Below are 22,169 nucleotides of genomic sequence, written 5' to 3' on the forward strand. Positions count from 1 at the left end.
TTTCAAGTTGAAACACATGGGATTCTTGCACGCGATACAATCCATGTATTGCGAGCTTAAGAATCAATATACATCGCGCGTTCCACGAGTTCCAACCTTAGTTAATCCAATTACAAATGTCAGCTCAAGAAAATAGCCTACATACGCATACTTTTATGTTTAATCTGCATTGTTACGACACTAACATTTGAACGCATTCTAATATTACGCATGGCAATAAGTTCAGCAGCTAAACGCCATGGTCGAGGTCTGCTAGCTAACAAGAGGGCTTCAGAAGAGTGTTCGTGTTGTCGCTATTCCTCTGTTGAAGCAGCGCAGACTGCAGTCGTTTACCCTATGGCCCCATAGTTTGGTTTGCATGGCCACAATCGCTCCGCCATGGCTTGTCATACGTAGAATTTTCTATTTGTGATGGAAATGCATGCATCAGTCTCTGTTGATGTTCTGTTGCAGAATCGTTAAGGAATGTCAGACAGGAGGGACGTTTTGTTTGGGTCTGGAATACCTTTTCGTTCTCGAAGTCCACGTTATTCCACTGTTCGTCAGCGTTCTCCTTGAACATGTTGATGTTCATTGTGCGGGCCATAGCCGACTGAAAAATAAAAGCATCTCAACAAACTCAAGTTCGTGAATCAAAAGTCACCAAATTGTAAAAAAGAAAAATTGGTTTCTTCGTAACTTTATTTCAAACGATGTCTACCTGAACGCAATGAATATACAACACAAATGCCAACATCGAAACGTCGTCTGGCGAGCCCATTTGGCAGCTAGGCTTCACAGTTAACACGTTTGGCAAATTAAACACGGTTAAAGAGTACTTTCCGGGCATGTTTACTACACGTGGAAGACGTTCATGAAACGGTAAAGAGTTGCAATTAAAAGCAAATTGGTATACATGTTTACAACTAGAAAAGCATATGCACAGAAGAAAAAGCGTCACAAGTGTTGGAATGATCTAAAACATATATTTTCATGCACTCAAAATTACATCTTGCACTTTTAACTAAACAAAAAAAAAGCTGCAACGTTTGCATTAAATGTTGCCAGTGTTGAAACGACACGAGCCATACGTATCCTTGCGAGTTATTTCCTGCCGTACAATGACGCCTTATTTAACATTTACTTTTAAAGGTGTCCGTCATTGGTCTGTGCCCAAAGCAAGCCCTTTGTTTGGCCCGATTTTCCCACTCCGCAAATTAAAGTGGTTCTTTGACACGGGTGTGCATTTACTCTCGGCGAATTCCACTTGACACACACTCATTATGCTTTCACATGGAACACCATGGGTAACTGAATATATACAAGCACAACTTGGTGACTTTAAAAAAAGTAATCCCTTTTGGCTTTCCAAATATTATCAAGCAGCATTTTGTTTAAGAAAACTCTGGGACCTGTTTAAACTTTCTCGCTACTCCATCTGATTGTCAAGCTGGTATTACCAGATTTTATCGGCTTCAAAGCACTCTATATAAACTATGGGACCCCGCTAAATGGAGAAAAAAGCAATACCGTACATAAACTCGTGTGCTTTGCCGTAGAGCATTTACCGAGGCGAGCGTGCTATCGGGACAATTCTACTACTGCTGGAGGAACTAGAGTGACAGGAAAGACGGCTGACCTTTGCATCCTTTCACAATGTAATTTTGACAAACAACAAAAAAAAACACAAAATGACAACAAATTAACAAAGGACGGCTAAACACATTCACGTTTCATACCGAGTTTTAATTCTATTTTTGCGTATGTTCAGGAGCTAAATGTCGCTTGAGTGAAAACAAAGTATCACAAACGTGAAATTGAGCTGGACTATGTCATGCACATTACTTAACCGAGATGCCGTCACTCGGTCCAATGCACGTGTGAATGAGTGGAGACGATCGGCTCGCGATAGAAACCACTCGGATACCTGAGAAATGACGGCCTAATGTGTACATCATCAGGGCTCATTAAGTTTAAAGAAAAAAACCATCGAGCCGCAAACACAAACACTGCACAAAGCACCCGCGCGTTTCCCCGCCAGTGTCGCTGACATGACATCGCATCAACGCTTAATCTTTCTTTTCATTCAGAAGACGTTTTTTTGGGTTAGATCGCGTAAATATACGTGTCGATAAACCCACCACCACCCGGCGCAACCCATTCGTAAGGTTTGTCACGTAGACAAAACGTGCCCATTAGTTAGTTTAGTACAGTGGTATGTTGGAGAGTAAACTCACAAAATGTACAACTTCTACTCGTTATATTTTAACTAAGGCACAATAAGGCAAAGACGCAACGTAGAGGCCCCCCCCAAGCCTGTTTGAAGATAAGATTGTTGTCGCACCGAATTTTACGATATTGCGATGAAACAGACGCTGCAACAACAATAAACTCATCCGTGGTTGGCCGTTTCGGTCGGCGTAACTGGAAAACGCAATCCAAAAATGTTTTCATTTGCGGATAGTACGTGCGCTGTACTCCAAGCTGCTCAACGCGAGGTTGAAGCGTAATGATAAAAAAAAGGCCTAACACTCACAGGAACGTGCTACCGACATCAGTCCTGTGTTTAAAAAAAAATATTATTGCAGTGATATCGCTCAACACTTCCGGTTGGGATTTTAAACTATTTTTCCCTCACGAGAAACACGGACATTGACGAAGCAAACTGAGCACGTTAATGTTTGCAAAGAAGAACGGAGATATGCACAATTGCAATTACAATCGGAGGCAGAAAGACGAGCACAATGAGTAGAGAGAACATTCCAACATTGACCGTTAAGAAAAGTGCGCTTTGGCAGAACACTTCGCGATAAGGGATGAAGGCTTGTGGTCGAGACGACCAACGGAGTGACAAAGCAAAGGAGGGAACGAGGAGATGGAGATACAAAATCGGCTTGCGTACAGGTGCTCGATGTATTGTTGCATCGCACGACCGAGAGACGGCAACGGCTTGAGGTCTTCATTCCAGCGGTGGATTGATCATGGCTGATGATGACGCCTCAAAAACCCATGTCAAACGGTCTACTTAGGTACGGGTACATATCTAACTAGATCTGTACAGCAATTCACCAATGAGTTCTTTGAATGGATTCTCATTATCCTGGATACAAGCATTGAATGTGTGAAAAACATCTAAATTATTTATGATTAATGTTAATTATATTCTAATCTGCAAATATCTATGTAGGCGAATGGGCATAACAAACCAGAACAGAACATACGAGACTGGCATGAGGAGCGACAAAACGAAGACAACACTTAATTTATTTGTAACTGAAATCTGGCGCTTCATCAAATTACCGGTAGTTGAATCGTAACGTATAGTTTGTATTAAATATTTTTAATATTGGACAACATATTTAAATGTTTGTAATATTTTCTACTTTCCTTTATTGACAGTCAGTGAATTTTGTTTTGTTCTGGATCCAGTTGTATCCTCCTGACGTTAATACTGTTAATCTTTAGTTAATTAACAATTACCCATTCAAATGCATAGCATCACATGGGAATATCTGTAAAATACAAAGGTATGCATTGAAAGTACAAAAGCTTATCCAGACCACAAGCTCAAAATAACTGTGTGTGGCAAATGTCATTTGGACCAACGAATCAAAAGGGTTGAGAAAATGTGGTCATGCCAAATTGGCAGCAGTGAAACAGACACCTGTACCTGGTTTCATCGTCATGAGCACTCATCAGTAAGCCATCAACATTCGCTGCTGCAGTATGCCTCTAGGATCCCCATATCTAGATGGCTTGTACCTTTACACTATGCTGACCTCATCTACACTTGCCTAGTCAACAATAATTAAAATAAGAAAATGAGGATGAAAATCCCATCACTTACAGATTACTTGTGGCGATGGATTGCTCGTCGTTGACAGATTTAAATCATCACGCGTGGGCCGCACATTCTTGCACCTAGTTTTGGCCACCAGATTTCACGGAATTATTTTGAACAATCAGCTCGTCGGCACGTAAAGTCCACATTCTACAAAACCGAGCCATTACAAACGCATAATTGTTCCCCGACAAGCGTACATCAAATTGTATTTTGCCATGTAATATTTGCTTCTCTTAAAACGAAACAGGAAGAGGAATATGCGCACAAAGATGGTCACGTTGAAGGGCTCAAAGCAAAGGAGCGCAAACATTCATCAGCCCTCACAGCTCGCCGATCATCCTCTGAATGTCCTTCAGCTTCTCAAGGTGAAAGTTCCCCTCCGACATGGAACACAGCATCCTGCAAAGACACCCACAGTGCACAGGGTCACTCGCAGGGCTACGACAGCTGAATAGAAACCGGCACGCCGCAAGCCTTTATACTGCCGTTTCGGAAAAATACTAAGCCGAGCAAATGTTATCTGATGTTTTCAAGGCATCGTGCAGTAGATAATCAGTTCGGTTACACGTGTACAATGTGAATCACGTATGCCCAAAACAAGACAAAACTGTTTGGCCAAACCATGTCCACACCGGCAAAGTCCAAAATACAGTCGCAGCAAAAAAAAATAACATCTACAGAATGTAACACATAGGCCATTCGACCCATGGCAACAGAAAACCGTTCAACGAAACCATATCCATGCCAGCAAGGACATAAAGACGATGGAAAATCATCCCATTCAAAGCGACCTTTTCACCCCCCATTTTGCTCTGACATGGAGTCCTGCCAAAAAAAAAAGCAGAGAATGCCCGATATCAATAACACAGCTGAGAGCTGCCACCACAGCAAAAAGTGGCAAAAAGCGTATAGCAGAGGTGAGTGGCACGGTGAGTGGCTCAGTGAGTGGCACGCGGTGAGTGGTGAGATGGTGAGTGGCACGGCGAGTGACGATGTAAGTGAGCGGCGCGGTGAGTGTCTTGTCGAGTGGCTTGGCGTCGCGAGCGTCTGGCACGGCGAGCGAGCGTGTTGGCGGGTAGCGCGGTGAGCGAGCGAGCGAGCGAGCGGCTTGGCCGTGAGTGGCGGCACCTGAATGCACGGAGGGCGTTGGTGCTGCTCTCGAACTCGCGCGCCTTGCGGTGTCCTGCCCGCACAACCGCGTCGGGCAGCCCGGCCAGACGGGCGGCGTTGAAGCCGTAGCTCTTGGGGCACGCGCCGGCAACGAACTTGTAGAGGAAGGTGATGGTCTCTTGGCTGGGGTCGTCGTCATTCTCCTGCTCCACCATGCACGCCTGCAAGAACCCGGCGTATCCCCGGCGGGCCCCAACTTAGCACCTCGGAACTCGTACACAGATAAAATCCTCCGGTAGTTACGCGCAAAACGTAAAATGAGGTCGGAATTGTTTTGCTTGAGCACATGCACAGCCATCAAGTCATTCCACTGATGAGGACCTCTGCACACTCTGTGGGTCATGGAGATTAATAGGCCATATACTTCACTAACGCTGGTCGGTGTAGGTTGGTGAAAATTGGCAGCGTGGGCATTGGAGCGTAACAATGCAATTTTCTGTAATGCCCTCTGCTGACGACCATATCTCAGTATGAAATAAAAATTCACCATTTAGACACATGACAAAGATATGCACACACGTATAATAAGTCTGTTTCGCCCACAGTCGCTACCCTGAATTCATTCCAACATCAGGTACAAAACAAGAGGTGAGTGAATGGGGGAGGTGAAGTACTCATCTCAGTGCAAGTGTGCGGGAAAACGAGTGGAATGAGAGGTTGAGGGAGGTTCAACCGTATGGGAAAGTGTGGGGGAAGAGAAGGGAGAATGGAGAGTACATATTATCTGCTTACCTGTTGTGCTACTCATGTTCTCCATGACAACGCCAATAATTATGTTTTGTCATGCATTTTGTAACTTTGCGTCGAAGACGAATATCGTAAAGAGACGGTCCCTCACAGATAACATCTGACGGTTCACCAGCATTGATTCAAGCAAGCCCGATTGGTGATCAGAAACTATGTCAAAAGTTGTCCAATGGCGTTTAGCAATCATCAGGCACGTAACAGCGTGAAACAACTTCATTATAAGACGTTAATGCTGTTGACAAGGGGAAACGTGCGGCGGCGTACCATGTGGCCCAGACGCACGTGGTAGGGGGGGTGCTTTTGTTTAGCAATCATCAGGCGTTTAGTGCGTGCAACAACCATGACGAAGCGGAGGGGGAAACGTGCGGCGGCGTACCATGTGGCCCAGGCGCACGTGTGGGCTGGCCGCGAAGTCCTCCACGAGCGAGTGGTAGTGTGTGGAGAAGAGCGTGCGGCAGCGCACGCCCTCGGCGAGCTCGTGCACCACGGCGCTCGCGATCGCCGTCCCGTCGTACGTCGCCGTGCCGCGGCCTCGGGGGCGCAACAAAAATCCCAACGAAAGACAAACGGCAACGTGGGCATCACGACTTCGGCTCCGCGCGCTGCGTCGGTTCCGCGTTGGTCGCGTTGTGCGGTGGTGGTGGGGGTGGGGGGGGGGTACACACCGAGCTCGTCGAGCAGCACGAGGGAGTGGCGCGTCGCGTGCTGCAGGATGCTGGACGTCTCGCTCAGCTCCACGAAGAACGTGCTCTCCCCTGCGCGTCGCAACACGGCGCCTCCGATTAGCGCGCTTGGCTAAGTACGGTGCGAAACGAGTTCAACATGCGTACATAGAAACGTACGTACGACGACGCCCTTTAAACTTTGTTGCTTTTATCATTTGCCGTGTAAGTTGAGGAGCACAGTCATCGCCAAACAACACACCGCCATATTCAATTAATGGGGGCGGAACGGTGGCGCACACTATTGTACGTGTATCATATTCCCGCAGCCCATCACTTGTCAAGGAATCAATCAAATGAGTCACTATTTCGTTAGGGAAGTCAACGGAACAAATCGGCACAAATAAGTAAAAACCTTGCCAAATTGGTTAAGCTGGACAATCCACTAGTCTTGGACTCTAGGCCAGCACTCGTGAGGCCATCAACGGAGGTGGAAGCTTCTTGAGTCGAGGCCGGTGTCAGGACCAGTCAAGGTAGAGGGGGCGCTGCCCTACGATGGCTGAAATTGGCTCCAGCGAGGATATCTAGCGTTGCACTGCAGAAGCCACCAAACACTTTGAAACAAAGCGACACATTATTTTACATACCACACACAAGAGTTCAATTTTGGGGGAAACAAAATAGCAATCGATCAATATTTTGAAGCATTGTCAACAAGCCGAGACCGAGGGACACCTAGGGACATAAGAGAATCGGCAACCCTCGCGCCGCGGTACTGACGCACACACGGGCCTCACCAGACATGATGCGGTCAGAGGCCCCCAGCCGCGTGAACACGCGGTCCACGGGCGTCAGGCGGCACGCCTCGGCCGGCACGTAGCAGCCCAGCTGTGCCATGATGACGATGAGCCCCGCCTGTGGAAGACCCACACTACGTTCTCACCATCGTTGGGGTCGGCCAGTCACATGCCACCCCCCTCATCGACGGAGCCGAGCGGTTAGACGAAATTGGTGGCAAAAAGGAAAGGGTTTTTTTTTGTCATGCAAGAGACACGGTAGAGAAGGAGAAGCGAAGCGCTTTAGGATTTTAGTTTCACAGATATACAAAGTTAAGGCAAAATTATTTTATACCACGCTTTCAGATGGACTCGGTGTTAATAAAGCATTGATACGTTAAAATAAACCTGATCTTTTATTTCATACTGAAAAGTACAATTTGTACGTTTTAAATCTTGACTTAAAGCTTTCGTGACTGCAGGAATTCATATTCTTTGGGTCTTTCGGTAAAGTCACGTAGATAGGTTTAGCTGCTGAGTTTGCCTCAGCAGCTGTCCCCCTCTTTTTTCTTCCTGATGACGAACGCTTGTGTTGAGATCGAAACGTCGTAGTTTTTTTTATTTTATTTTAACCTATCTACGTGACTTTACCAAAAGCCCCAAATAATTTGTACGTTTTGGTTAGCTGTAAAAATTTAAACATTATAATTTTCTATATATGAAAATGATAGACCAGCGTGGCGATGTTATCATCAAACCCCTACGAGTGTCACGGTGCAAGGAGGCCATCATCCAGCAGTGGACTCACAGTGGGCTCAAAAATCTAAACGGATGCATCCTTGCATACCCACTGTAAATGGTGTTGTCGTAAACGGCCACAATACATGAACACAATGGTTCTTTCGTTTTTTGTGTGTGGTTATACCGCATGTTGTTCGGGCACGTTGTTCGGGCACGTTGTTCGGCATGATAGGAGCTTCTTAGGGTACTGAAGCTGAAGCACGTGGAGCCACTTATCTGACGTGCCGAACAGCGCAAGGTAGAACCCGAAAACACATTGGGAAGACTGTGGCAGCACAACCACACAAAAAAACCTAACAACAAAACCTGTGCTCGTTCGTTCTCAGCAACATTGACATTTTTGTCTTTTGTTTTTGTTGCTTTAGTTGCTCACGCATCACGGACCTTCTTTATAAAACATCCACGAAACTGGCAAAACGTTATCGCCTGTGAAAACAAATAAACTCAGGCCCAATAAATAAGTAAATAACCGTTAGGACGATTGCGAAAATGGTGGCGTTCGCCGGCTCCTCCCGGACCTGGCGCATGAGCGTCGACTTGCCGCCCATGTTGGGTCCCGTGACGAGCACGCAACGGGCGCCGCCGTCATCGTCTCCGTCCGAAAGGCCCACCACCACGTCGTTGGGGATGAAGCTGTCGCCCAGGAAGGTGGTGGAGACGCAGGGGTGGCGGGAGCCACGCAGCTCCAGGAAGGGCCCCCCCCCCGACGAGCCGCCCTCCGAGGGGGGCGGCCGCACGCTCGGGCGGCACATGGGGTTAGCGCCCTCTCCGCCCTGCTCGCTGTAGTGAGCCAGGCTGAGAAGCACGTCTGTGTCGATACAAAACAAAGTGAGGTGTTTGGGGGGGGGGGGGATATTGTAATTTCTTATCTGCCCATGCCGCCATTTTTTGAGTATTGTACTTCTTTAACCTATGTCATGCACACGTGAGGTTCACTGCTTCGAAATGGCCTGCAAATGATATTTGTTGTCACTGCAAGCACCTTGGCTTCACTCGTCAGGCACTGAATGTAAATACTTTTGACCTGGCATCAACATCATGTTTCTAGTGACCGAGCTGTTTGTGTGTGGGGAACAGTAGAATAGAAGTTAGAGCGCTGGGCCACGAACCCGACGACCCGTGTTCAATTCCCGCTCCCCGCCAACACCAGTGACGATTGTCTGAACTGGTCATGGGCCTCCTCTAAGTCGACTCAGCCTCAAATGAGTACCTGGTGCGTGTTAAGATCACCATTGGGGAGGCCACGTGTGGTGTTGAAGAACCACCCACTCGTGTGCCGTGCCAGCCTTCATTGGTGCTTAATAACAGTACTTGCCCCAACAGTCTGTTAAGGCTATACGGGGGATGTTTGAAAGTCTAACTTGGTCCTCACGAAGGAAAATAATCCACTGCTTTATATGCACCTCAAAAAATCCACTAGATGCCAAGACACTTTATCAAGCATTACACTTAGGCGATGCTGCTGTGGTGTAACGGTGCTCACACTCGACTTGTATATGCGTGTCTGTATGTTGAATTTCTTTCGCTCCGTACGTAGCCAACCGTGCTAATCAGAGGTACAACTTGCAAACCAGAGGTCACCAGGTCGATTCCATCTTCTGGCACGGTAGCTGTAATCATGGTGAAAGTTACTTATATCCCTTAAACTCCCCCCCCCCTCCCACCCCAGGTCCCTTGTCCACCCAGCAGTATAAATGGGTACACCAGAGATAATTATAATCGATCAATATTCCCACCTCTTCCGAGACGTCTGACCAGCGTGGAACAGTAGACCAAAATACCCTCGAGAGTCTCTATGGTTCTCTCCCCGTTCCACCAATAGTTGCCATGAGCAATGACTGCACCTTGTCCACCGTTGACTCCACAGTAAACAGATGCAGCAAACTTGATGCTTGCCCAGAATCGTTCGTACATACCCGGCGTCATTAGCGTCTGCCGTGAAAGTCACGAGTTTTATTACTGGAGGCTTTGACAAAAAAAAGCTCCATCTAGCAGACAAAACCCTGGAGTATGTAAAAACAACGAAGCGGTTACCCAGGACGGCCATGCAGTGCATGGCGGCGCTCCACTGCTTGTAGCTGGCGTCGAAGTTGTAGAAGAGGCGGCGCATGCAGTCGCGCATGGCTATGTCGCGCCGCTCCTCGGCGTCCGAGAGAAGCGCCATCAGCCGCTCGATCTCGGGCGAGTGGAATCGGCGGAAGCCCTTCTTGGTCGACTGTGGGGGGGAGGTGGCGGTGAGTTGATGGTATGTGGAGGGAGGCAAGGAGGCCAGAAGGAAGAGCAGCAGGAGCAAGAGATGACTTTGGGTTCTTGTCAGTGTCGCTGCACATTTCTGAATTGTGGAGATCTTTGTACAAATATTGCATCTTCATGCATTTTTCCCCATTGTTTCTCCTGCCTATAACCAAAACTTGCAATTGCATTAGACATACATCGTTTGTTTATGTTTAGGACTATGGTCACCCTATATCTTTTTAAATGGAAAAAAGTTTGTGTTGCTTAGTTTTTCAATTTGTTCCGTGTTCAATCTGAAGGCAGCCTGTCCAAGTAAATTCACGTGGCAGGGAATTAATGCGTGCAAGGTTTTCAATTCGTCATGTGATACGGTTGTTTTTGTTTTGACTTAATTGTTTTGTTTGTAATTTGGTGACCCAGGTCACTCTTGCGAATGAGACGATGCTGGCTCTCTTGAGTTCTCACCCAGATTCAACAAAATAAACTTTAAATCACCTGGTCACATCAGATCTCGGAACGTAAATAGAATATAGCCTGGACAGTGCTGCTGCAGGGCTACATGATGGGCAGCAGAGGGAAGTATAGCAAACAATTTTTGGACTGTACTTCTATACTCCTGCGTCTATGCTCCCCACCTTCACAAATTCGCACTGATCAGCTGGGTGCAGTATGGTTAAATTGCACCACAACAAGCATGGTATGGGGAGGTCTTCATCCAGCAGTAGAATGACAAATGGGCTGGTCACATTCACACAGCAGTACCATTATCAATGCACATTACAAATGAGCTACTCTTGCAGAAGAAAATCACTCAATGTCTACACTGGGTGTATTTGACTTTGAATAAAACTAATTCCGTACTGAACTCAAACTGAGCAGACAATTTTCAATGCCAGCACTACAGAACAGTCAGCAACTCAGCGAGAAAGGTTCTCGGCTCAATAAACGTCACAGGTTCCCCATGTGAGAGGGATGGTGAGAGCGGCGTTATCTCCTCCCCATCTTTAGCCCCCGGAGTACCGAGTTCGGGCTTGAGCCCACGGAGTTTTTGTACCCCTTCCTCTTGTTGCAGTTTGAGCCTTGTTATCAGGCTCTTGTTACGTCATCGGTGACCTGAGCCTGAGATCATCAGTTCACGATACGCGAGAACCTGGTTTCATCCCGGGGAGCTAAAACCCGGTTTTGGACCCAGGATGTCAGGAGAGCTCGGCTCGGTACTCTTGACAAATGTCCCTGCTGACGGGGTAAGAGAGACGACGTGCGAGTGTGAACACACCTTGAGCTGGTACTCCTCGGGAGTGTTCCTCTGCGCCACGGCGTCCGGCACCTCCATCTGGAAGCGGTTGCGACCCGTGCCCCAGTAGACGATGGACTTGCAGCTCAGACGCTTGCGCTGCTTCTCCAAGTATTCCTGCCGCAGGGAGGGAAGCAGCAGCAGCAACAGCAGTAGGGTCGCACTCATTATACACACAGTGCTTGCCACAAATGAACCACAATACCTTGCTGATCTCGTTATGGAGCATAAACCATCTCGCGAACTCCGGTCATCCTCGCAGCGGCTTTTGGTTAGACATTGAACAAAGACGGTTGCCTTCATATACACTTCTGCGGCCGTCTGGAACGCTCTTCCGATATTAGGAAGCCACTGGAGCTATGCACTTTTAAATCGAGATTGAAAAATCTTTACTTCATAACCACTTTTTGTGTATAGTTTTTTGTCCTTCCCCCACACCTCCAATTTGCACGGTTGAAAGTAGTTCAACATACACAGAGAACAGGGATGTCACAGGACACCCGCTGCAAGATGAGGAACTTAACGATTCAAAGTCACAATGCAGTTCACTACTTGGTGCGTCCTATTACCCTTATGGTTTATGCAGAATATAGAGAGAATCTAATCAGATTCTATATAGATGCTATATTTTAATTGAGAATTCGAGCATCGTTACGGGCCCATCTTAATTCTTCGATCAGCACGACGTGTAAAATATTGACCACACGAAGCTGAACCAATGTGGCTGAATGCTTTAACTGCATCTACACCACGGCATGCATGTAAACACACATGGACCCACAGATACACAAACACATATATACAAAACAAAGATCACCCAAAGAGCCTTAACAGACTGTTGGGGCAAGTGCTGTTAGTGAGCACCTACTAAGGCCGGCACGGCACACAAGGGGGTGGGTGACCAACACCACGCGCGGCCACCTTTGTCTCCCCTGTGGTGATGTTTACGGTTGGGATCGAACCCATGACATCCTCTATACCAAGCGAGGAATTTCACGCACACATACATACAGGCACACACTTACATCGAGCAATTTCTTGTTGGCGGAGATGTCCAGGAGCGCCTGGTCATACTCGGGGTCGAAGCCTGGACGTGGGGTGATGACGCCTGAGCTGCGCGCCTTCTGGTGGTCGAACGCCATGTCCCAGCGCTGCAACTCGGGGGACAGGTCTGGGAAGTGCCCCCCATCTTCCGTAGACACCACCTTGCGCAGAAGCCGCGACTTGAAGTCGCCCGCGCACTCCTGAGCCGCAGGAAACGACAACAGTGAGTTATTACACACGGCCAGAAAGCAGCGCAGCGTACGTCTCCACACTTCCTTGGGTCTTTCCCACCAAAATGTATCCAAATTGTGCTGCCAATGTCACCTCCATTCAGATCTCTCCGAGGAGTATGCACGTACGTTGAACTTCTTTCGCATCGTACGCAGGCAACCGTGCTCATCGGAGGTGTGGGGGAATGACAACAAACTAAACACAAAAAGCAGTTCTAAAGGAGTGAGTTTTCAATTTTAATTTGTCTTGGTCTTTGGAGAGGCTGGGTGTGTGAGTGTAGGAGAGAGTGTAGTGGGAGAGTGTAAAAAAGTGGCGAAGTGGTTTATGCAGTAAGCTACGAAGGCTATATACGGGAGATCTTTGTCTCGTGGGGAGCGGTAGTTTGGAAATTAGTGCACTGTGCTACAAACCCAGCGACCCGGGTTCAATTCCTGCACATGGCCAACACCAGCGACGATTATTTGAACCGGTCCTGGGCCTGCCATTGGTTGACTCAGCCTCAATTGAGTACCTGGTGCGATGTGTTAACATCGCCACTCGGGAGACAAAGGCGGCCGGGCGTGGTGTTGGCCACCCACCCTCTCGCTAACAGCGCTTGCCCCAACAGTCTGTTTATGCTGCGTGTGTGAGTGTAGGAGAGAGTGTAGCGGGAGAGCGCAGAACAGTGGCGCACTGATTTATGCAGCAAAGCTACGAAGGCTATATACGGGGGATCTTTGTCTTTGTGCGTGCCTGCAGCAGGCCAGCAGCCTGGCTGGCAGCGCGGAAACCCTCGAGCGTGGAGAGGAAGTCGGCGATCTTGCGCTTGCTGTACGCCGTTTCCTCGTAGAGGACGGCGCGGCTGTCCGGGTGGTCGCGGCTCGCGCGCAGTGGGGTGCCCAGTCCGTGAATCTTGCTCAGCAGCCGCTCCAGGTCGGGCATTTTGCGCAGAAGATCCTTCACCTGTTGCAAGACACCACCGCATACAAGGCACCACACCGATCCGTAGAATCTGACTTTAGCCACCACGGCAAGGAAGCTACCTGCATTGCTCTCGGATGTGTCGGGAGTTGTACCGTGCGTTGTTCGGTATGTAAGACGTTTCTCACTCCACGCACTGGGAGCTTCTGCAGGAACTGCATGGAGCGGCTCATGCTCTCGAGATTACATGAGAGTTTTCGGCCGAATGGAGGATGACCCGAGTTTCCGCGATGGTTTACGCTCCTTGACGAGATCAGAAAGGTATTGTCGTTCATTCGTGGCAGGCACTTTATAAAGTACGCCTTTAGTGGCACAGACCCCCTAGCAACATTACGGTGACAGCGGCAACGTTACGATCCCTCGCGCTCACCTGCAACACCTTGTCGGGGACGGCCATGAGGTCCTCCAGCGCGTCGAGGCGGTCGTCGATGGCTCGTGGGTCGCACGGCGGCGCCACCAGCCAGGCGCGCAGCAGGCGGCGCCCGAACGGCGTGAGGCACGAGTCGAGGCGCACCAGCAACGTGCCCTCCACGCCGCCCGTCGTGCTGCTCTGCAGAACCTCCAGGTTGGTGAGAGTCACGCCGTCCAGCACCATGCGGCGAGTCGCGAGTCCCGTGCTGCCCACCTCCTCCTCCTCATCATCATCCTCGTTGGCGTCACGGTGGCCTGGGCGCGATGCACCGTCAGCGCGATGGTTAGCGGTGGAGAAGGTGTGCGTTGCGAGCACCAAAATGCTCTCGACCTTATCCAGACCGCCAGCGAAGTCATTTTGTCCTCTAGATTTCAAACATAATGAGTTGTGTGGACAACCAACAGGCAGCAGTGAAACATCATTGACCGTTGACCGGTTTCGTCCTCATCACGACTCAACGTACAGTACAGTAATCAATGTTCCCTGCTGCCACACGTCTCTTCACACCATTAAACAGATTTGCATGGCCGAGAATGCGCAGATGGTTTGTTTTAAGTTGGCAGGTAATGATGCAGCGACTCATTGATTACATTTGATTCCCATTTGATTCCTGATCTTAATCATCAGTTATGTAGGAATTATGCAAATTAAGTGAACATTATATTTTTCTGATGGATTTAGGGTGATCATGCGAACACACCCATACAGAAAAAAACATGAAACAATAGAGACGATACAATAACAAGACGCAAAATAAACATTTAACTGTATTGTGGCTCCCAAATTATGATAGTCACCGAATCGCTTGACAGTCAATCGTTACATGCCTCGTTTTAACATAGGTGCTTACCGTGCAATGTGATCATGCAAAGGAATCATCGCTAGGAGTCGAGGCTCCTAACTTCTCATTTCTTTAAAACTGCTTTTTGTGTTTAGTTTGTCCTACCCCCACACCTCCGATTAGCACGGATGGCTACGTATGGTGCAAAACAATTTCAGCATACAAACACCTAAACATGTACCTATGTACATGTTGCACATGCTGTGTTTATCACGTGTCTATTGCAGCGATGCCTCAATTACCATTGGTGCATTATACTGCATAATATCCTTTACTGTGCTTCCCCCTCACCCCCGATTAGCATGGTTGGCTAACATACGGTGCGAAAGAAGTTCATCATACGTACAACTATAAACTATTTATTATTTTACCAGGTAAGGCCCACTGAGCTATACAGCTCTTTTTCACAGAAACAGACACACAAGAGAAGCTGGGAACTTGGTGGTAACCACCGTTGTGCGCATCGCCGGCGAGCGCAAGGTCGGGCGGCTGGTAGCGGCGGAAGTTGCCCATGGAGAGGAGCTCGTGGTCGATGAGGCACTTGCGAAGGTAGAAGAGCATGGCCCCCAGGGCGGACAGCGCCAGCTCCGCCTCGTCCGCCGCCGCCAGGCCCAGCGAGTCGCTGGCGGCCGTCATGGCGCGCAGCACGGGTGGCAGGGCACCGCCACTGCCCCCACCGCCGCCGCTGCCTCCGCGTTCGTCCTCGACCTTGAAGTAGCCCTCCTCCGCTAGCACCTGCTCGCCAGGTCCCATTGCCAGGCAAATTGAGACAAACGTCAAAATTGAAATTATTTTGAGCTCTTATAAGCATTGGAGATGGGCTACTCTTCTGTTTACATCCTTGAACCAGCGGTGCAAATTCCACGCATTGCTATGGCTAGGGCAAGTTCCTCCATAAAACAACCACTGACTTCTCCCATACAGTAGTCGTTATTTTATCGACCCCGGAGGGATGATGGGAGGGTTGTGAGTCAACCTCCAACCAGGATTAAAACTCACAACCTTCTGAATGTGAGCCACTCAACTCTACCGTGTTGACTCCTGCCCATTTTCTGTTGGCAAACTGGCACCATCAGTAAGGCAAAGGAAGAAATTAAACACACAAGCGTTATGCGACTGCGATTTATTGCAGCCACAATACAAAGACTCCGGGTCCATATCTCGTGCAGTCAATTGCCCAAACCCTCATCTGCAGGTGGCTACCATTTGCCAATATGTCAGATGTGTTCAGGTCGTGCTTCTTTCGCAGGGGGAGACTTATAAGTTGGCTCGGCTTAGTTTTCCTGTTAAATGATTCAGAGCCCAAATTTGTTATATGGTGTGGCAATGATTTCAACCAGGTCTCAAACAAATTACAGAATTAATTATGAATGACTGAAAGTAACTAAGTCTACACATCTAATTATAGGCAACAGACAAATAGCAGTCAATGCAGGAAGAAAACGTTTAGAAATAACTCACCATTTCACACCCATGTCCATAAAACTAGTCTGTATTAATTAAGCTGTGGCAAGACACAAACCGTAAGAGTTCGAGCGGACCATCAAAATTAATCGGCTGCAATTCTGTATCTGACCCAACTGTAGATGTTTGAAAATCTTAACGCCCTCTGTATTATTGCCAGAAAGGGTAAAACATATTATTCTTGTTTCATTATTTTGATACTGGTAGAAAGGTTCCAAAGATACAATTATTCACTGCATTATTGTATCAAGTGCTTGCAGATGTTACATTTTTGCACCTACTGCTGTACATTGCGACTGTGGTTCTGCAGTGAGAATCAAAATCGTTATTTATCCTGGAGAAATCCGATGAGTAGGAGTGGGTCACACAGTTACAACAAACCATACAAACAAATGATAGGAGTGCAAAGTATAGAAAAGGTAAACCAATCACTAAAAATAAATAAAGGTGCACCAATTCCCAAGCTAAGCTTGGGCAAAGCTGCAAGCAACAGCAAAAACAGTCTCAGACCACACCAAGACAACACGCTGTTCTTCAATAAATAAACATCCATATTATATTGGCTAAAGAAGCTAAGGTCACAAAACTCAACCAATCCCAGTGCCTCAAGAGGCCGAACTCAATACAACAACCAACAACAAAAACACCCCATTGTACTGCGTACAGCAAGTCTGAACTTATCTGTAACGGCATATACAGAAAATACTTTATCCCCCAGAGATGGGATCTGTAAAATAAAACATTGCACATGTTTGGGCAATCACTGCTAATCGGTCTGAGGCTATCAAACACAACAGAGAAAAAAGTGGTCAGCGCTGACATAGACGGTAGGTAACAACAATGCCTCAAACCCCGAGCCACCCAGCCACAATTTCAACCTCGATTGACGACGCGTGTTCTGAACATCCGATCAGCACGGCTAGTTACGTATGGTGAGAAACAAGTTCAACTTACGTACGAACGATCACACTCAAACCCACCTTCAGCGTCTTGGTGGCATCCCAGAACTGAGTGGAGGGCGTCAGAGCATCCTGCAGTGCCGAAGCCAGCGTCACACGGACAATCTTCTGCGTCTCGGCTGACAAGCCCCCGCGCTCGTATAAAACCTAGAACAGGAAGAGAATCAGTTATAACCACAACAACAAAAAACGCTGACACCCATTAAAAAAAAAACTGTAAAACCCAATGCATTTAGGCTTCACATGAAGGCAGCAAAGCGTGGTATAATAGAGGTGGGTGGCCTTGACCTGCAGCCTGTCCTAGGCCCCTCTGAAGTTAGAGTGCAACCCCTACCTCCCGTGACGTTGTGTGCCCCCCGCTTTGTTATTCCTTGTATCTTGAACCCACTCTGGATTTTTTCCACACCCTACCACCAAATCACTCTCCACATATTTACACGAAAATAAAGCCCCCCCCCCCCCCCCGTGAAGCCTTAACAGACTGCTGGGGCAAGTGCTGTTAGCGAGCACCTATGAAGGCCAGTACGGCACACGATAGGGTGGTTGGCCAGTACCACGCCAAGCCGCATCAGGAACTCATTTCAGCATGAGTCGAGTTGAGGGAGGCCCAGGATCAGTTCAGATAATCGTCACTGATGGTGGTGGTGAGCGAGAATCGAACCCGAGTCATCGGATTCGTAGTGCAGTGCGCGACCCACTACACTTCCGCTCCCCATATTTACACACACAGATGCACACACTATATACAACGCAAAGCCAAACTCCACCCTGTATAGCCTTGGAGTGCGCAGCTATTACGACGGCAAGCACAATGCAAAATAGGGCGGTGTGTGTGGCCAGCACTCGACGGCCTTCGCCTTCCCAGCGCTATTGGCTGCACACCTCAGCGAGCACTCTTGTGCTGGGGAGGCCCAACACCAGTTTATACTCGCGACTGATGGTGGGGAAGGTATGTGTTTTGCGGTGCATCTCGCGCTAAAGAAAGATATTTTTTCCCCTGACAGCTACCCGAATCAACACTTCGAGGAAACACGTTGAACAAAAAGTGTGACCGAGTCCACGGGAATGCACGATTTTTCTCCACGGTTGTTCACCTGCGCGGGTGCGTGATGCGCGACGAGCGTGCGGAAGCGCGAGCAGTGGCGGTCGTCCGTGAACTGGCCCAGGTGGAAGACCCCGACAGACGTGTCGACGAAACACACGCCGTACGTGCGCACGGACGCCCCCGTCTCGTTCGCGCCGCTATTGTTGCCACTGCCGCCGGGCGGGGCCTCCCTCTCGCGCACGGCCAGCAGGAATTTGTTCTGCGCGTCTGAGGGATCGCCGTCGAGGATGCTGTACGTCTGCGTGCCCTTGGTGATGATGCGGCAAACCTCGCGCTTCACCACCTGCGCGGAAAAAAGTTTGGCGACTGTCGGCCTATTTCATTGCGGTGCCCGCGATACCAAGCCACCCGCACAATTGAGCCGAGCAGAATTGTGCAAAGAGCAATGTTTTCGCAAATTGCGCCAGATACAAATAAACTCAACTAGTTTTATTTAACCAAGTAACGCCCACTGAGCTATGTCGCTTTTTTTCAGAAGCGACCTGGCTACAAATGATAGCTCAACGAAGTGGCTCCTGATGTGGAAATGTATTGCAGCCAAATACTCTTAATGCATGTTTACCAATCTGGATGGAAAAACTGAAGGACCCGGATAAAAATCTATGCGACCACAGGAAGAACGGGTGCCAGGGTCGGGATCGAATTTACGACCTCTTGTAAACCAGGCGATGTAGTTAACATCTCCTAGCCACCGTGATAATGATGAGAGAGACCCTCAAACTCTAAATACACAGCAGGTGTCGGGGTCAGGATCGAACCCACGACCTCCTCTATACCAGGCGATGTAGTTAACATCTCCTAGCCACCGTGATAATGATGAGAGAGACCCTCAAACTCTAAATACACAGCAGGTGTCGGGGTCGGGATCGAACCCACGACCTCCTGTATACCAGGTAATGTAGTTAACATCTCCTAGCCACCTAGCCACTGTGTCAGCGTTTTTCTGTTCTCTTTACGTTGTCTTTTTCCCCCCCCCAAATTTAATGCCGAGTGTTAGGAGACAATCGGCATCAAATTATGAAACAAAGACGTGTCCATCTTCTTTGGTTCTTTCGGTAAAGTCACGTAGAATGAGAATAAAATAATAAAATAAAATAAGACAATAAAATTCTCACGACGTTTTGGCCACTACACAAGTAGCCTTCTTCAGGTGAAGGAACAAAACTGTCGGGACGACAGAGCTTCATTGTCTTATTTTATTTTATTATTTTATTCTCATTCTACGTGACTTTACCGAAAGAACCAAAGATGAATCCTTGCAGTCACGAAAGCTTTAAATCGAAAGATGTGTCCATTTGGAACTTGGAGAGCCATGCAATGCCTCAGATTACCAAAAGGAGGTGAAGGCCATACCACAAAGCTAATAATAATTTTGGTTGTATATAGTGGTCATGCATGCAAATTGCACCGCACAACACTGTACAATACTAACAATATCCATAATCACATTAACATCTAATTCCTATTTATAACAATTATTAAGTAAATAAAACCCTCAGAAATAGAACTGCATTTTGCATCATGCTCTATTGGAATATTTTAATTCTCAGCACTGAAATTTTACCAATTAACTGACGAAATATGTCAAGGATTGATTTTTATTATTTTGAAGGCATTGGCCTGACACATCAGCTCACCACACATTAGACCCTGGTTCCAACCCTGACTTGAACCTGGGATCTCGGCAGTGCCGGTTCAGCGCTCTGACCCTCGATCCACCCGGCCACATCCAGTGTCAGTATCGTACAAGCCCAATGAAGAAAATAAGTTTGAAACTTAATTTGGTCAAGATCGTTAGGGTTTGCTCCCTAAACAGAAGCTGATTTTGGTTTTAAATGAGAAAAAAACCCTCCGTCCTGTACGTGAAATAAACCCGAACAACACTGATATACAATTAGCGGAGAAACTTTCTAAAACTACATTTATGTTCTTTTGAATTAAAATAAAACTGCCGGTGACGAACCTTGTCTAACTTTGTGGCCGGGCGAGCCATGGCGCGGCAGCGAGCCTCCATCATGTCGGGCGTCTCCGTCTGCTCCACTCGCGCCACCTTGTAGCCCTTCTGCACCAGCCCATCCGAGAAGCGCGCAAAGGAGGTCTCTGGGAAGCCCGAGTGGGCCCATGTGCCCTTCATGAAGAGCAGGCCCAGCTCCGACACGCCCGTCAGCGCGTCCATGTGGTACAGCTCGTAGAACTTGCCCACCTGCCGACGCACGACACCAACAAAGCCACAAACGATAGAAAGCTGCCCAACGCTCGTTCCGTAAACCGCGTCCAATTAAGACTAAAAAGTCAAAGCGATTTTCCGCGGTGCTAATCTCCCGCTTCTAGCCCTGAATAAGTGGTGAAAATTCCATATTTTTTCATGCTCGCAAGTCTAATCTATAGCACCACCACTGACTTTCCCACAAAGTTGTACTCATTTATTGACCCGCAACCGGGATTTGAACTGCCTCTTGTGAGCCGTCCGCTTCACTGCTGAGCCACCTGGCCGAAGGTAACACTTCCCCCCCTTTTAATAGGTGTGGACTCACGCCTGTAAACCAGCAATATTATATTATGGGAATTTTTTTATCCTGATATATATTTGTGCACTATTTTTAATTCTCCTGTAACACAGTTCTGCTCGAATTATTTTAATTGTCCTTGACGAATTTGACTTCAATTAAATTTAGTTATTGTGGTGACCTAGCTCACGCTTGCAAATGTGACCGACTACCCGAGTCTCTTGACTTCTCAGCCGGTGAAACAAACTCAACGAAGACGTTTGGAGGAAAGCATTGGTCGATCTCACGGATTTGTGAAACTCTCGATCCCGTTGCTGGCCAGGAGGAGGCAGTACAGTTCGTGGGTTCGTGTACTTGTCTCCATGGAGCGCTATTTGAACGTATTGGCAGTACACCGGTGTAGAAGAGGTTTTCTTTTGGGTTAGGTAGCGTGAAAATAAATGCGTCGTAAAACCTGCCACCACCCGACACGGCCAATTAGTAAGGTTTGTCACGTAAACAGAACATGCCAATTCGTTACCAAGTACAGCACACCGGTGTGTTGGAGAGCAAATCCAAAACATTTATAGGCTGTCGCCTAATGATGCTGGTTGTAATTACCGGAAAAACGTCGTACTCAAATTGTAAATGTTGCTCAAAATAAAAACTACTATTATAGATATTGGCCGCGAAAGCCTACGTGTTAAACTGGTACACCGGTGGTGCGCGGTTTCAAAATAAAAGCACATTTTTTACAATAATTATTTATTTTCCCGCAATTCGCAACCCCAGTCAGAAAATCTTGCGGGGTGGTGGTGCGTCAAAATCAGTTCTCGTTCTGTCGAAGCAGTCGGAAGACGAATGTCAGTTCAAATTTAGATTTTGGACTGTTTCAGGAGGACCGGTGTGTTATACCTGCACCGGTGTACCACCAATACTTCCATTTCCATACAAGCTGCGGTACTCTTCCACAAACAAAACACTCCACTATGAAACAGGATAAACATCGCAATGAAGAATCCTCTTGAATAGGTATTGAGATTCAAGTAAGGCTTTCTGATAAAACATGGCATTATTATCCTTACCTCTCTCACAACCCCAATGTCCTCTGCTGAGACTGGTAATCTTTAGGCAAATTTATTTCAACAAAAGAGAGGGA

General features: G+C 47.8%; 1 protein-coding gene across 1 annotated transcript in view; it reads right to left on the bottom strand.

The window, feature by feature from the left end:
- Positions 1-663: 663 nt before the first annotated feature.
- MSH6 (mutS homolog 6) overlaps positions 664-22,169 on the bottom strand; it is a 29,880-nt gene continuing 8,374 nt past the window's right edge. The window contains exons 7-21 of the mRNA XM_032955882.2: positions 20,488-20,727; positions 18,514-18,807; positions 17,441-17,566; positions 15,449-15,731; positions 14,114-14,409; positions 13,516-13,725; positions 12,534-12,752; positions 11,491-11,625; positions 10,014-10,194; positions 8,498-8,787; positions 7,200-7,317; positions 6,406-6,495; positions 6,117-6,271; positions 4,952-5,154; positions 664-4,222 (exon numbers count right to left, since the gene is read on the bottom strand). Of these exons, the coding sequence (XP_032811773.2) occupies positions 4,144-4,222; positions 4,952-5,154; positions 6,117-6,271; positions 6,406-6,495; positions 7,200-7,317; positions 8,498-8,787; positions 10,014-10,194; positions 11,491-11,625; positions 12,534-12,752; positions 13,516-13,725; positions 14,114-14,409; positions 15,449-15,731; positions 17,441-17,566; positions 18,514-18,807; positions 20,488-20,727 (2,919 nt within the window). The 3' untranslated portion in view covers positions 664-4,143. The remainder of the gene's footprint in view (positions 4,223-4,951; positions 5,155-6,116; positions 6,272-6,405; positions 6,496-7,199; positions 7,318-8,497; positions 8,788-10,013; positions 10,195-11,490; positions 11,626-12,533; positions 12,753-13,515; positions 13,726-14,113; positions 14,410-15,448; positions 15,732-17,440; positions 17,567-18,513; positions 18,808-20,487; positions 20,728-22,169) is intronic.

The sequence above is a fragment of the Petromyzon marinus genome, chromosome 17, assembly GCF_048934315.1.
Source record: "Petromyzon marinus isolate PM22_M1 ecotype Great Lakes invasive population chromosome 17, UKy_Petmar_22M1.pri1.0, whole genome shotgun sequence".
Taxonomy (NCBI): Eukaryota; Metazoa; Chordata; class Hyperoartia; order Petromyzontiformes; family Petromyzontidae; genus Petromyzon; species Petromyzon marinus.